General features: G+C 54.3%; 5 protein-coding genes across 5 annotated transcripts; 1 reads left to right on the top strand and 4 right to left on the bottom strand.

Annotated features, from left to right (window-relative positions):
- Nucleotides 1-2,081, bottom strand: E0L32_008356 (uncharacterized protein; the record flags this gene model as incomplete). Its single annotated transcript, XM_031143201.1, has 2 exons — nt 189-1,896; nt 2,050-2,081. Coding segments are annotated over 2 exons (1,740 nt in total), but the record flags the coding sequence as incomplete, so codon positions are not given.
- A 3,548-nt stretch (nt 2,082-5,629) lies between these two features.
- E0L32_008355 (uncharacterized protein) lies at nt 5,630-5,944 on the bottom strand (the record flags this gene model as incomplete). The annotated part of the gene is made up of 1 exon (XM_031143200.1): nt 5,630-5,944. One exon carries the CDS (start codon nt 5,942-5,944, stop codon nt 5,630-5,632), a length of 315 nt encoding a protein of 104 aa, XP_030992497.1.
- Nucleotides 5,945-7,088: 1,144 nt separating this feature from the next.
- Nucleotides 7,089-8,138, bottom strand: E0L32_008354 (uncharacterized protein; the record flags this gene model as incomplete). The annotated part of the gene is made up of 5 exons (XM_031143199.1): nt 7,089-7,244; nt 7,312-7,640; nt 7,701-7,830; nt 7,948-7,960; nt 8,125-8,138. 5 exons carry the CDS (start codon nt 8,136-8,138, stop codon nt 7,089-7,091), a joined length of 642 nt encoding a protein of 213 aa, XP_030992496.1.
- A 1,108-nt stretch (nt 8,139-9,246) lies between these two features.
- Nucleotides 9,247-12,230, top strand: E0L32_008353 (uncharacterized protein; the record flags this gene model as incomplete). The annotated part of the gene is made up of 3 exons (XM_031143198.1): nt 9,247-9,448; nt 9,517-11,317; nt 11,372-12,230. 3 exons carry the CDS (start codon nt 9,247-9,249, stop codon nt 12,228-12,230), a joined length of 2,862 nt encoding a protein of 953 aa, XP_030992495.1.
- A 66-nt stretch (nt 12,231-12,296) lies between these two features.
- Nucleotides 12,297-13,403, bottom strand: E0L32_008352 (uncharacterized protein; the record flags this gene model as incomplete). The annotated part of the gene is made up of 1 exon (XM_031143197.1): nt 12,297-13,403. One exon carries the CDS (start codon nt 13,401-13,403, stop codon nt 12,297-12,299), a length of 1,107 nt encoding a protein of 368 aa, XP_030992494.1.
- Nucleotides 13,404-13,816: the final 413 nt, after the last annotated feature.

Below are 13,816 nucleotides of genomic sequence, written 5' to 3'. Positions count from 1 at the left end.
GAGGAGGAGGAGGAGGAGAAGGAGGAGAAGGAGGAGGAGGAGGAGGAGGAGGAGGAGGAGAAGGAGGAGAAGGAGGAGAAGGAAGAGGAAAGAAAAAGAAGATAAAGAAGAAGAAGAAAAGGGAAGAAAGAGAAGAAGAGAAGAACGAAAAGAAAAAAGGGAAAAAAGAAAAAAGGGCAGTCACTCACCGGAATGAAGAGGTAGGGCACCTGCTTCTCGTACTGCGTCCACGCCTCGCCGTACTTGTTGCGGCAGCGCTCAATGTCGCGCAGGGCGCGGTGGGCGATCATGCAGCAGAAGAAGACCGGGTAGAACCAGGGGAAGGGGCTCTTGAAGCCGCAGATGAGCCCCCACGAGATGGCGAAGAAGGCGTCGCACGTGTAGTGCGTCTTGCGCGCGAGCCCGTACCAGCCGTCGGCGAGGATGTCGTCGCCGGTCGACGTCTTGATCGTCTTGGGGTTCTTGAGCGTCTGCCAGGGCACCTGGGGAAACGTCTTGCGCATGACCATGGTGCCGCGCTCGGCGGCGCGGAACCGATTCTTCTGGCTGTTGGCCGAGTCCCATACCCAGTAGACGAATATGTAGGCGGCGAAGAGAAGGGCGAGGAGGGGCCGGCTCATGCGGTACTCGGCCGGGTCGTGGTTGGCGAGGAAGATGGTGCAGTGGCAGTAGCTCAGGGGCACGCCGGCCATGTTCCAGAAGATGAGCATGAAACCCCACTTCTCGTAGTACATGTCCCAGGTCGTGACGATGAGCTCCTCGCCCTTGGAGCAGGCGTTGGCGTAGAGCCAGTGGGCCATGAGCAGGAAAGCCGCCTCGCCCGAGACGTAGCCGTACTGGTCGTACTGCCGCGCTGCCGCGCCGCACGTCAGCAGGAAGAGGATGTACCAGGGCAGGCGGACCTCGAAGAACATCTTGAAGTCGAGGATGCCGAACAGGCGCGGGTTCAGCTCGGCGCCCATGAAGAAGTCGTAGAGCGGGTAGCCCGTCATGCGGTGGGTGGCGCCGCGGGCGTAGGCTGAGACGTAGGCGACGATGGCGACCAGGTAGCCGGAGAGGATGGCGACGGACAGTAGAGGGCCAAACTCGTCGATGATGGTGTAGAGCGGCATCAGGCCCGAGAAGTGCAGGGCGGCGGCCACGACGATGGTGGTGTAGAAGGCGGGGACGGCGGAGCAGTAGTACTTGAGCTGCTTGCCGCCCTCGTGGGGCAGCGGCTTTCCATAGGCCCAAATACCGGGCAGGAGACAGTACAGCGCGCCCTCAAAGACGAAAAAGACCCAGTACATGGCCCAGGCCTTGAGGGAAGGGTACGCGCCGGTGTACACCAGGTTGACAAGGTGTTTGCCAAAGTCTGACCAGCTCTCGCCGGCCGCGGGCATGGGCGGCTTGCCGTCGTAGTACGTGGCTCCTATCCACATATACCACATGAGCACAGGGAAGCCGATCATGAGGGCAGAGACCCCAAGCGAGCCGCCAAACTCGAACTTGCCAGAGTAGTCGACCTTGGGGTCCATTCCTGGCTCCCAGCCGTCGACTACCACCGCTTGCTTCCCCTTTGTAGATCCATTGGCGGAACCATTGGCGGAACCATTGGCCACTCCATTGGTTGCGCTGTTGGCTTTGTGTTCGGCATGGTTCCCATTCGCGACAGGCTTGCGCTTCGCCAGGGGGGCCGAGGCCTCCTCGTTGGGGGTTTCGGCTTCTGACGTCTCATCGATGTGCTCGACGAACTTAGGGACGCGTTTTCTCACGGAACGGGCCGGCTTGGGTACTGTCTCGGCTGCAGAGCTCGAATCGCCGTCCGCGTCGGAGCCGTCCAGGGGGAACTGTGACTTGCGGCGCGTCGAGCGACGGCCGGGAGTCTCGACCATGCCGTCGAAGAGCTCCGACTTCCTGTATAATAGTCAATATACATCGTCTCTGAATAGGTAGAATGCGGGATTTGCACGAAGCACAGTCGAGTCTAGCCGGGCGAGCGTCTGCTCTGCCAACCTCGTCGAAGTGGACTTGAAGGGGCCAAATATGAGATGGGCGAGTCGGTCGTACCTGGGAGTCTGCCTCAAAGAGTACCGCGACATGTTGACAGGAGACAATTCACACAACAATTGACTTGTAGATCGCTATGCGAAAAGCCAAATGTCCTCGGGTCAAGAGCACAGTCGGAGCGGTGAGGGCTCTTTTGTTTCCGTCGCGTGGTGCAAAAGGAGGGCGGGCGGTCCCGTGTGCCACATTGGCCCAACTTTTCTTCCGATTTGTTGACATTCAATCTCCCGGTTGCTAGTAGAAGTCCATCCATGGGCCTTGGTGCCCAGGAACGACCCTCAGGGGCCTACACTAGCGCACGCATCACTGTAATTCACCGGAGGGTGGGAACAAAAGCGGAATGCCTCTCAGGCACAATCTTCCCGGTATGTGAGAACGGAACCAATACCCAACAACTGGAGGTGCTTCCTCAGGATTTACAAGATTTATCACAGATCAGATTGCTGTGCAATATTAGGTATTGTTGATTACATATGTGCCTCAATGCTGAGGCCTTTCGTTGGCCTTCCATGTGTGCCACCGTATTCCTCAGACAGGGCTAGGGTTCAAGTGCTCATACTTGTACAACCAGAGCCACATAAACGGTAGCATCCTATGGTGAAATACAGGGTCTATCAATGCCTCAATCAACAGTGCACGTTCTCGCGTCTCGTGAAAAGATTTCTTCCTCACATCCTGGGCAAGCCCACGATTGCAATGAAAAAATGGTTCGCGTCTCTCGGAGGTAGTGTGATACCGAGGACACAGTGGAGGTCGATCATGGGCAAGCCCAGAGGACCGTCCTCCGAAGGACAAAAATTAGAATAATCAAAAAATCTACTCCGTAGAGCAGTTTCAGAGATTAAACTGAAAAGAACAGATACTACACTTGATCTAAGCCAAAAGGCAAAGAGAGCTAAAGAAGAAAGAAGGGAAAATCTAAAAAGAAGAGGAGGATGGCGAGGTATATATAGTTTTTCCAAGGGCTGGCTGATTTCCGAGGGCGGTGGATGTGGGCATTTGGGCTAAGAAGGGACGGGCTTTTCGGTCATTGAGTGGGTCAGATAGCACAGCAGGATGGAAAGCTTTAGTCATGGATACCTAGGTACTCTGGGAGCCGTGGGACTGTGTTTGGTGCAACGGGGGCCGAGATTGCTAGCTCTGGGTATGTAGCTACTATCTTGAGATTGTGGACTGACACGACGGATCTTGTTAGTCATGCCTTAGTGTATGCTAAGATGGAATGGTCACAGCAAAAATATGCACATAATTGGCCATCCCACACCACTTAATTCAATTCAATATTGGGTCTGTTCGTCTTCATTACCCCCAGGCAATACAACGGCAAGTATCTAGATAAGCCATCTACATCTGTCCATCACCCTATTCATTCTCCATCGCAATCATACACTTGGACTTCTGTGACGGTTCGCCAGAGTCTTTTTTGGGGATGGGGGGCATTGATGGGTGGACCACCACCGTACATGGTACCGGAGGAGGTTGGGCGAAATGCCGAAACTGGCCCCACTTCGGACCTCCATCACGTGACTGCCACCACAACCCACATGGCTTCGGACACCGAAAGCCGAACCTCACAGCAAGCAAAGACGGAGGGCCCGATTCCTGATCATTGTGCAGCTTAATCATTGTAAAGCTTGATATAAGCATGCATTATGCACATACTACTACGGGGCGTTTTCGATACAATCGCACGGCCCCTACAGGTTGATACCGTCCTGGGCTGTCAAGTGATGGTCAGATTAATTAGTCGACCAGGCTGGCAACAGAAGCACTTCACCATCCATCCATCCATCGAACCCATCAATTTTAGGTAGTGGGATAATATGTCCAATGAATAAAGGTTGGTTGATGGATTGGTAACATAACTTTCTGATGTCCATCTGAGCAGTCGGGTTTAGACAGTGGGATAACCCGGGGCGACAAAAGAAGAGATCATGCCATTGTTTTTATCGAGGCATCTCCTGATGAACTTCCGTCAACTATTCTGAATCCTGCTTGGCGCTGTATGCTTTACAGCGCAGGATAGTCGGCACGAGGCGGGCGCATGCCCATGATCTAGTCGCCTTCCCCCTTATGTCTTCTTCAGATTTCCTCATGCGTGCCTTCCTCACTACGCTGCCTGAGCACAATACGGGAGCCAAGGACACATTTCCTCTTCTGCCGGCACCATGTCAGCCTGCAATTCTTTTTGTTTTTCTCCGTCAATCGCCCTCCCCATTCGCCTCACGTTCTTGTCGTCCTCCATTTCCTCTCTGTTCGGCTTACCTGCCTTCCTACAGCCGATAAGGAATTCGTGAGCATAGTCTCTACAGATATGAAGGAAACGATACCATCGATGCCACCTTTGTCCTCGACGAAAATACCTGCCACTAACCACACTACCCCGACCATCCTTGCCCCTCTGGCAAGATTCATCGTCGTCAGTTCATCCTCACAGGCTGGATCTGTCTCCCCAGATCAAGCCAAGATCGAGCCCCTTGCCATCCTGGACGACGAAAGACGTCAAACCTCTACTGAACGCACCGAGACCCACAAAACAAGACGCCGTCGTGTGTGACACCTCAGCCGAGCGTAAGCTTGTCGTCCAGCAGTAAGATGTCGTCGACCGGAGGCCCCACCGGAAGCTCCCCAGTTCATTCCAGAGCACGGGTTCTTTGGCAAAGAGCTGGTTCAGTATGTGGATGAGGACAATTTCAGGGGCAAGAGCTCTGTTTTCAAGTTGCCTGTGAGCAACTCGGATGGCTGTGTGAAGCCACGGCGCAATACCTTCTCGAGCTCCATCTCCCTAGCTACTCGTACAAATCTTCCAATGTGAAGATTACGGTCGAGGAGCTTTTCAGCGCAAAACAGTGCCTTGTCTACCTAGGGAGGCTATGACACGCATGGGTCCGATATTCATGGCGAGGCCTCCCTTGCCTGGTTTGTCAAATACTATTTGCAAATGCTACGCAGCGTAGTAACTACCTGATGCGTCATCATAGAGACCTCAATAAGAGTTGTCCGGTTGGGGGTTGCAGCTGAAGAAGGTCTGGCCGAGTCAGGGTCTGTTCGCCAGACCATGTCGAGGAGGTTTACCAAATCAGCAAGGATGAGGCAAAAGGACTGCTGGATGCATAAACCTCGCAACCTTGTTTCTTCATATTGCATATTGACGAATACATAGGTTCGGTTATCAGGGCACATTAGTTGCCGACTTGCCAACTCTGGCTTTCTATCAATATCTAGCAATATTTTGTTGTTGATCCGGGCTAATCATTCACACATTCTAGGAGTAGATAGTTCATCTCAATCCAACCAAGTCAATGTTCAGTTTTGATCTGTTGAACGGGAGCAATTGAGTAAATCTGGCTTCTATGGATGGGTAGATAGATCGATGAAGCCATCTCGAGAATGATGGCAGTCCCCCAAATGAGGGCCAGTTAGTTGACAGGCCGGCAACAGAAATGCTTAGGAGTGTCGGTCAGAGACATGATTGCTTCACGCTGGCAGTCGTCAAGTTCCTGGAACTCTTTCAGAAACTTGGAAAGAAGTTCTGAGTCCGACTCCTGACGGCCATGTTCCACACGTGAAATAATACGGCCGATCATAGGGAAAAGCTCGGCGATATTGTGGCTGAATAGCTCGCCTTGAAATCCAGAGACCACTTGGAGAAGTTCATTCCGGCCTTCTGTGCTTCCTCTGAGGCATAGCGCACGCCTCCAAGCTCGGCTTTGAGGTTTGAGTCTCGGGTCTCTCGATCGATGATGATTGTCTCGGTGCAAGATGGGTTCTTGACGGCAGAGTTGATCAACATTCCAACGGAGGTGTGGAATTGGACCTGAGTTGCACGGGCTTGTTCAAGGCTAGTAACTGCTGCCGACGTTGCTTCAGAAAAGGATTGAAGTGTGAAGACGGGCATGGCGTAGTGTTTTGCTGTGGCTGTGTGTCTGTAACATGCGGGGAGCGAACATTCGTGAGAAGAAAGTCCTTCCAGTAAGGAATGGCACAAGCCGTTCTAGTGGCCATTTTAACGAGAGTGTGGACGATAGACGAGAATTTATCCGTGAAGAGAATGGAAGTCTGGAAGAATAGCCGATTCTTGAATGATGGTTGATAGCCGAGATCAAAAACTCATTTCACAGAGTCGTTCCCGCGAGGGTGAAAGGCCGTGCGCAAGTAAGAGAGAGTTTGCTGGATGGCTCGGAAAGAGGCTTGGAGCTCCGTACCGCATTCTGCCGGCTGAGTGTACACGAAGTCAGTCGTAGTGTGCTTCCCGAAACAAATGATGCACAATGTCGCGTATTACAACGGATGGACGACCGGCAGCAGAGAATCCCCAAGGAGGCACAGCAGAGCAAGGGGATGAACGACCGCATCCTCGGCTTCTGCCTGTTTGCCTGTACAAGAAGGAGGCCATGCATGTGGAAGTACCTGTCGTGTAATCGCATCCGTGATGCATCCGCGGCGACTTGAAGCAAGAGCAGCGAACACGAAGCTTGGGAGGCGTTCAAGGCAGGCAATGTACAGTACAAGAACGACGTCGGTTATGGTGGCGACTGATGTGGCCGCTCTCACGTTTTCCTGCCACCCTTGGTGCAGTTCCGTCCACGATGACCTTTCCGCAAGCACTTGCCAACAGATCGATGAGCATGATGGTAGTCACAGACGGTGGCCCAAAGGTTCAACTCAAGCCTGTGAAATGTGTGTAAGCTGCCAACAAGGTCAGACCCCACCCCTTTCCTTGAGTGCCACTCATTTGTGCTCAAAGGATCCATGGTACACGATAGCGAATGCCTGACAAGCCAGAGACATTTGGCCGGGACCGCGCTTCTTGTGGACGAGCACCCTTCGTTCCGTACAATGTCTGGATCAAGAATGTTGATTGCTAGCCTACCCAGACCACAACGTCACCTCCATCACCAGTCTATAGATGACAAACCGAAATGCTCCGATGAAATGATAATCGCGTAATGTGACAATAGTACATATTTGTCCCCGAATCCGTACCCATTACCCTCTCTTCAACTCGCCCCTATGAGGGCCTGCTTCTCCTATGTTCTCTCTCACCGTTTTATCCGCGTCCCCTCGTGCCTGGTACCCCAGATGAGATTGTTGAATTGCGATTGAAGCCGGCTCAGGATGGGGCCACCCTTGCTTGTCTCTGCAGTTGTCGATGCCCGTTCCTGACCGGAGTCGGCCTGTGACCGTACATGCGCGTTCTGCATTTAGCAGGTGGTGTTCAGCGCAGCTTTGGAATTCATCAGCAGCGCGACAATTAGACCGTACAGACCTAGAATCTAGATTAGCTTGGATCCGGCGAGCAGTGTAGATGGGACCTGAGAAGGTCGTACCCAAGACTTCGGCGAAAATGAGGATCAAAATCATGCCGACGAAGAGCCTGGGCTGTTGAGCAGTTCCCCGCACACCAGCGTCACCGACGATACCAATGGCGAAGCCGGCAGCCAGACCGGCCAGACCGACAGCGAGACCAGCACCGAGCTGGATGAATCCGGTGAAGAGGGCATAGTCTTTTTGACCAAGGTTGTCGGAAATCAGGACCGAGACGACGAGACCGTAGATACCAATGATACCAGCCATAATGACGGGGACAATGTCTGCAAGATACGCGCGTTAGAATTCGTGTATCTGATGGGTGATGGGTTGTATGGACGCACTCTTGACGATGAGATCGGGACGGAGCACACCCATGGCGGCAATACCGACGCCGGACTTGGCAGTTCCGTACGCTGCGCCGAAGCAGGTGAAGACGATAGCTGCGGTACAGCCCATGGCGCCAAAGAAGGGCTGTGATTGTTAGCTTGTTTGGTCCGTGATGGTGAAGGGCGGGATGACGGCATGGCTGCACGATGGTCGGTCGGATAGCAGGGTGCTCGAAAGGGATGATGATGGTGAGGGACTAACCGCGTAGACAGGGCTAGAAGACAATCATGTTAGCTCGAGTTCCACAGAAGACACTGCCAATGTTGATACAGAACGACGCAAACTCTGGCCGAGGCGATGAATTGAGGTGATGATGGTAGGGGCTAGCTCGGCCAGGTTGGGAAGCTGAGCTGGAAGGGATGGAGCCGTGCGACATACCAGAGGTCAGACATTCTGGCGGTTTATCTGGGTGATGGACCTGGGGAATATATGTAGAAAGAAGCGTCGAGCTGGAGAAAGCGGTTCGGCGAGGTTTGACGATGGAGCAGTCGGTAAGGGAGCGTTGCAGCGATGGGGGTGAGCTGGTGACGACTGGGAGGTTGCGGGTTGGTTAGTGACGAGGTGTTTCCAGGTTGGCCTTTGATTGGGGCGAGGTTTTGCTGGTGCTGGCAGTTCTGGTCCGAGCTTGGCGCCAGCTGGTGTGGCCCACCGCACGTCTGCATGTGGTATGGCCTTAGCTAAGCCGGAATTTCGGCGCAACTTTGGTTCCTTCACGATAACTCCAGTCCAGTCACTGGTGATCATCACCTCCCTGGCCATCCACTACCTACATTTGATTGAGCTCACCAGTACTCTCATAGAACATATAAATCATCGATCACAAGGGCTTTGTATTTTGTCATCATAAAGTATGCCCTTGTATCACTCGGGGTTCCCCCTGATGGACCATGCCGACTGTCGCCATGTCACAGGTGCCCACGGCTCATCGCTGATGTTTCATCGCGGGAACTGGCCAGGTGACACGCTCATTACTAGGACTCGTGAACTACCTCCAGGTATCTGATGGAACATCACCATGATTGCTATGAGAAACTATCCTCTTGCAGCTAATGAACTTCCTGGAGGTTGACAAGTCGGGAAGACGTCGCCGATGTCGCTAATACCAAGATCCTTCGGCTGTGGGTTTTGCGTGCTCCTTCATCTTCACAGCTGATGCTGGAGGCGCTGTGGGTATCGCTGTTCTCAGCTGCTGGGCGTGGGAATTGCTTGAAATGGGCACGCCAACACGTCATTACAGGACACCACCTGCATCTTTAGGCGGTGGGGTTCCCACACAACCGCTCTGACGCGCTGCCCCTGCCGAATGCCCCTCGGTCTAAGACATGCCCATGGTCCTTTCCATGTAAGAATTACCATTTTACCTGGGCTCTGGTTGCAAATCCTCAACTCTTCAACAGAGCGCGTGTATTGCTTTCAATCCTGCTCGTCTTCGCATTCCCTCTATTTGCATAGCGCAAGCATCGTTTCAATTCCAATCTCTTCCCATTATGTGACAGTAACATGCCGAGTCTTGCCCGCAAAGTCATCATCTGCGCTGCCGTAGATGGCCTCGTCCTGCAGCCACTGTCCTCGAAGAGAGACCAACGGCCACCGTCCCCAGTAAAGCTGCGATACGGAGACGCTGGTATATCTCACGTCTCGCGCGAAGCAACACCTGACTTGGCCAAACCCGACTCTTCCTTCGAGGCGTTTGGAATAATCGGTCAGTCCCGCACTGTCGCGAGACTGTCCATCTCGGCGCAAGCTTGCTAACTCTTTCCTTCATGACAGGATTGATCAATGTCTCCAAGTTCAACTACCTGGTCTCTATAACGAGAAGGCAGCAGGTCGCGACAATCCGGGGTTCGCCCATCTACGTTGTTACCGAGGTAGCTCTGACGCCATGCACGAGCTACAAGGACGCCAGCGAAGCGATCGCAAATACTGTGCTACATGCCCAACGGCACCCAATCGACAAGTCCGTCGAGAATAGCGATAGCGAGAACGAAGACGTCGAGCTGCCCCTTGCAGTCAGCGACGAGGTCGGAGACGATGATGCCTCCTCGGGCGAGGAAGTCAAGCCGCCAGCTGGTGCCACCGCTCGAAAGAGCAGCGTGGCGCAAGACGTGATATCCAAGAGGGGAAGTTACGGTCGTTTCGCACAGCGCTGGTTCAGCAAGAGCGGTTGGATGCAGGATCAGAAACGGTCTATGGGACTGACTGATCGCGCCGAGGCAGAAGCTGCTGCCAAAGCAGCGGCCGAGAAAGGGTCCAAAGAAGCCATGGTCGAGGAGACGGAAAGAGCCCAAGCCTTGGCCGAGGACACCGAGAGAGCGCGTGCGGCCGGTGGCCTGCTCCCGAAGCTTCTTCGTACGACGCAGATATTGTTCGGGTCGTCCAAGAGCTTCTTCTTTGCCTACGACTATGACCTTACCAGAAGCCTGGCCCAGCAGCAGGCAGTGAATGCTACAGACACAGCCCTTCATGAGCTGGTAGATCCAATGTACTTCTGGAATCGGCATACTATCCAGCCATTCATCGACGCGGGTGCCAGTCAATTTGCATTGCCCACGATGCAGGGTTTCGTGGGCCAATGTTCCTTCATCGTCGATAGCCAGCCTCCGCAAGTGGACGACGGTGCCCAAGAGTCGATGGAAATGAAAGACATGCGCACCGAATCAACACCAGCATCGCCGCCGACAGAGCGCGCGTCAATAGACCTGAGGCCTAGCGAGAAACGATTCGACATCACCGTAGTCTCGAGGAGATCCGTCAAGCGCGCGGGCTTACGTTACCATCGGCGTGGTATCGACGATGAGGGCTTCGTAGCCAACTCTGTCGAAACGGAACAAATCTTATCTCCTTCCAAACCAGATGACACCTCCAAGATATACTCGTTCCTCCAGATCAGAGGAAGCATACCCGTCTTCTTCAAACAGTCACCTTATTCTTTAAAGCCCGTCCCTATTCTGCAGCATTCAGAAGAAGCGAATTATTCAGCATTAAAGAAGCATTTCGATAGAGCGCGAGACAAGTATGGTTCTTTGCAAATAGTCAACCTGGTCGAGAAGCATGGTACCGAGGCCAAAGTTGGCGACGAGTTCGAACGGCTCGTGCAGCGCCTCAACGGCGAGAGCGATGACAGCAGGAAAGTACCCTTTGAGTGGTTTGATTTCCACAATGCTTGCCGGGGCATGAAATTTGAGAATGTGTCACTCCTGCTCGACATACTGGGCGAGAAGGTTGTTGGGATGGGCAGCACCATCGAAGATGGCAACAAGATCACCGCACGGCAGACTGGCGTGCTACGGACAAACTGCATGGACTGCCTGGATCGCACCAATGTCAGTCAGAGCTCGTTTGCCAAGTACATGCTGGACTTGCAGCTCAAAGCGGAAGGCTTCGACATGGCGGCGCAGCGCGACCAGGAAAACTCGTGGTTCAACAACCTATGGGCAGACAATGGGGATGCCATCTCAAAGCAGTACGCATCGACAGGCGCGATGAAAGGTGACTACACACGGACGAGGAAGCGGGACTACCGAGGAGCCTTGACGGATGTCGGACTGTCTTTGACAAGATTTTATAATGGGTATGTATCGATGATTTGAGGTGCGCAATTGGGCATCTGGCTGACTCTTCCAAGCATGGTCAACGACTTCTTTCTACAGGCAACCATCGACTTTCTGCTGGGCAACGTCACAGCGCTGGTCTTTGAGGAGTTCGAGTCGAACATGATGACAAAGGACCCCGCAGTCTCGATGCTCAGGATGAGAGAGCAAGCCATTGAGCTCTGCCAGAAGCGTGTTGTGGCAGACGAGGCGGAGGAGTTCATCGGAGGCTGGACTCTACTCAGCCCTCCCGTTCCAGATACTATCGCGAGTCAGACGTTGGAGGAGGTGGTGCTGCTTCTCACGGACGCGGCCCTTTATCTGTGCAGATTTGACTGGAACTCTGACAAGGTCTCCTCGTTCGAGCGCGTCGAGCTGTGCCACGTGGAAAAGATCAAGGTCGGCACGTACATCACCTCCACGCTGTCACGCGCACAGATAGACGAAGAGCACAACGTAGGATTCGTGGTGACATATTGCCCCGGGTTTAGAGATATCATGCGCGTCAACACCAGGTCTCTGTCGAGCCTGGCGAGCAAGTCCAAGAAGGACGAGGAGGGCGGAGGGCCGCTGAACTTTAGCGGCATTCTCAACCGGCGTCAGCAGCAGTCCGCGCCGCCCCCGGACAAGAAGATGGCATTCAAAGCGCTGTATGCGCAGTCCTCGATCGCGGCGGTGGGAGATACGGGGCCGAAGCTCTCGGAGAGCCAGCAAGTCGCGGCGATCTGCTCCGAGATTGAGCGTTTGGTGCAGCTGAGCAAGCCGACCTTTGCGGGGACGGAGAGGCCGGCCGTCATAGAGAAGGGTGAGATCGTGTCGTTGGCGGAAGCGCGCAAGAGCACCGGGATCCTAGAGCAGCTGGGCCACTCGATCAAGAAGCTGGTCTGGGCTTGAGGGCTGCTGTGCTCAGCAGGGAGCAATAGAGTATTCTAGTAATGCACATACATATTCGTCACCGCTTCAAGGACCTCCGCTGGGCGCGGGCTTGACCGCTCGATACAGGTGCATCTGATACCGCATGTTCTCCAGGGAGATGGGGTAGTCGACGCGCTCGGGCAGCCTGAACCAGATGGAGTCGTGGGACTCGAGCTTCGTCCACTCGCAGTCCTCGACGCTCGTAAGCACCTTGTCGAGCAGCCAGTGCATGGGATATTTCCGTGACTGCTTGCCCACTACGGTCTCCGAGTAGCTGCCGGGGCTGTCAACCACGAGCAGCAGCGAGCCCGAGGGAACAGCGGCGGTCAGATTCATGAGGAACTTGGTGGTCTTGCCGATGCCGCCGGCGGTGAAGAGCTCGTTGAGCGTGAAGAAGACGGTGATGAGCACCGGCGCGGCCGTGGAACCGTCAGCGCCAAGAAGTTTGGACATGTACTCCTTGTCAGCCTCGAGGACATCAACCTGGCGGAAGGTGGATGTGAGGCGAGACGGAGGAATTATGGCGGACACAGCTGCCCTCGCTGCCTCGCTGGCGTACTTGGACACCGGCGGGGGAGTCGTGAGACCGGCGTACAGCTTTTGCACGACCGAGTCCCACGGGCCTGAGTCTAGGAGGTAGACGTCGCCAGACACATTCTCAAGCTGAGCTAAGAACGAGCCAACGGCGATGAGCTCTGCGGCGGCACCACCTATCGAGAGCACCCGGAGTCGGGAAGGCGGCGGTCGCGCAGCGTCATCCTCGCCTGCTTGTGCGCTCTGACTCTGCAGGATGTCCCGTAGGTACGTCTCGACACCGCCGAGAACAGAGGAATAGCACATGGCTCTCGGCGGGCTCCATCTCGCGGCGTAGACGTCGAGATACTTCTCGTTGCCAAAGGCCTTGTCGAACTCCCGGTTGAACAGAGCCTGCTTCACCTCTTGGAGAGTTGTCGTGAAGTCGTCCGCAGACAGGGTCGTCTCGCCAAAGACCCTGCGGAAGACTTCGAGAATGGCGGCGTGTTGCCGCCGGGTAGCTGCATCCTGCGGGCTGACGGCCTCTTCGGCCTGCTGCGGAGCCTTGCCTGATGATGACTGTGGTACAGGGCCCTGACGAGGAGTTTTTGATTTTGTGTTCTGGGTCTTCTTGGCCATGGTGAACGCACAGCCGGTGGTCACCAGGTTTTTCGAGGGCAAGAGATATCACAGGTGATGATACTGCATCTCACTCTATGCATAAATGCAAAACTAAAGCCCCGGTTGGTGCATGACAGTGTTGGCGGAAACCCCCACATCAAAGGCTATCACGGTACTGAGCACATCAGGACTCAAGCTCTAGACCATTAGAGGCGCACTTCTTAGCCAACACAATCTTGGAGTTTGCAAATACTTGATTACTGTCCTCGTATCCTGCCGAGGTATTTTCGTGTCTAATTCAGGAAATACTACAGCAGAAGGTGAGATGCGTGCCTAAGTCGTGCAAGGAACGAATAATCAATCACCCTACTAGCCCTCAGGACTAACAAAAGCTTGGAGAGCATTAATTACCGCACTAATGACGATGTCGG

Source organism: Thyridium curvatum, assembly GCF_004353045.1.
Source record: "Thyridium curvatum strain D216 chromosome Unknown NODE_54_length_294788_cov_77.042876, whole genome shotgun sequence".
NCBI lineage: Eukaryota > Fungi > Ascomycota > Sordariomycetes > Thyridiales > Thyridiaceae > Thyridium > Thyridium curvatum.
The sequence above is the reverse complement of the archived record's forward strand: the minus strand, read 5'-3'. Positions and strand labels throughout refer to the sequence as shown.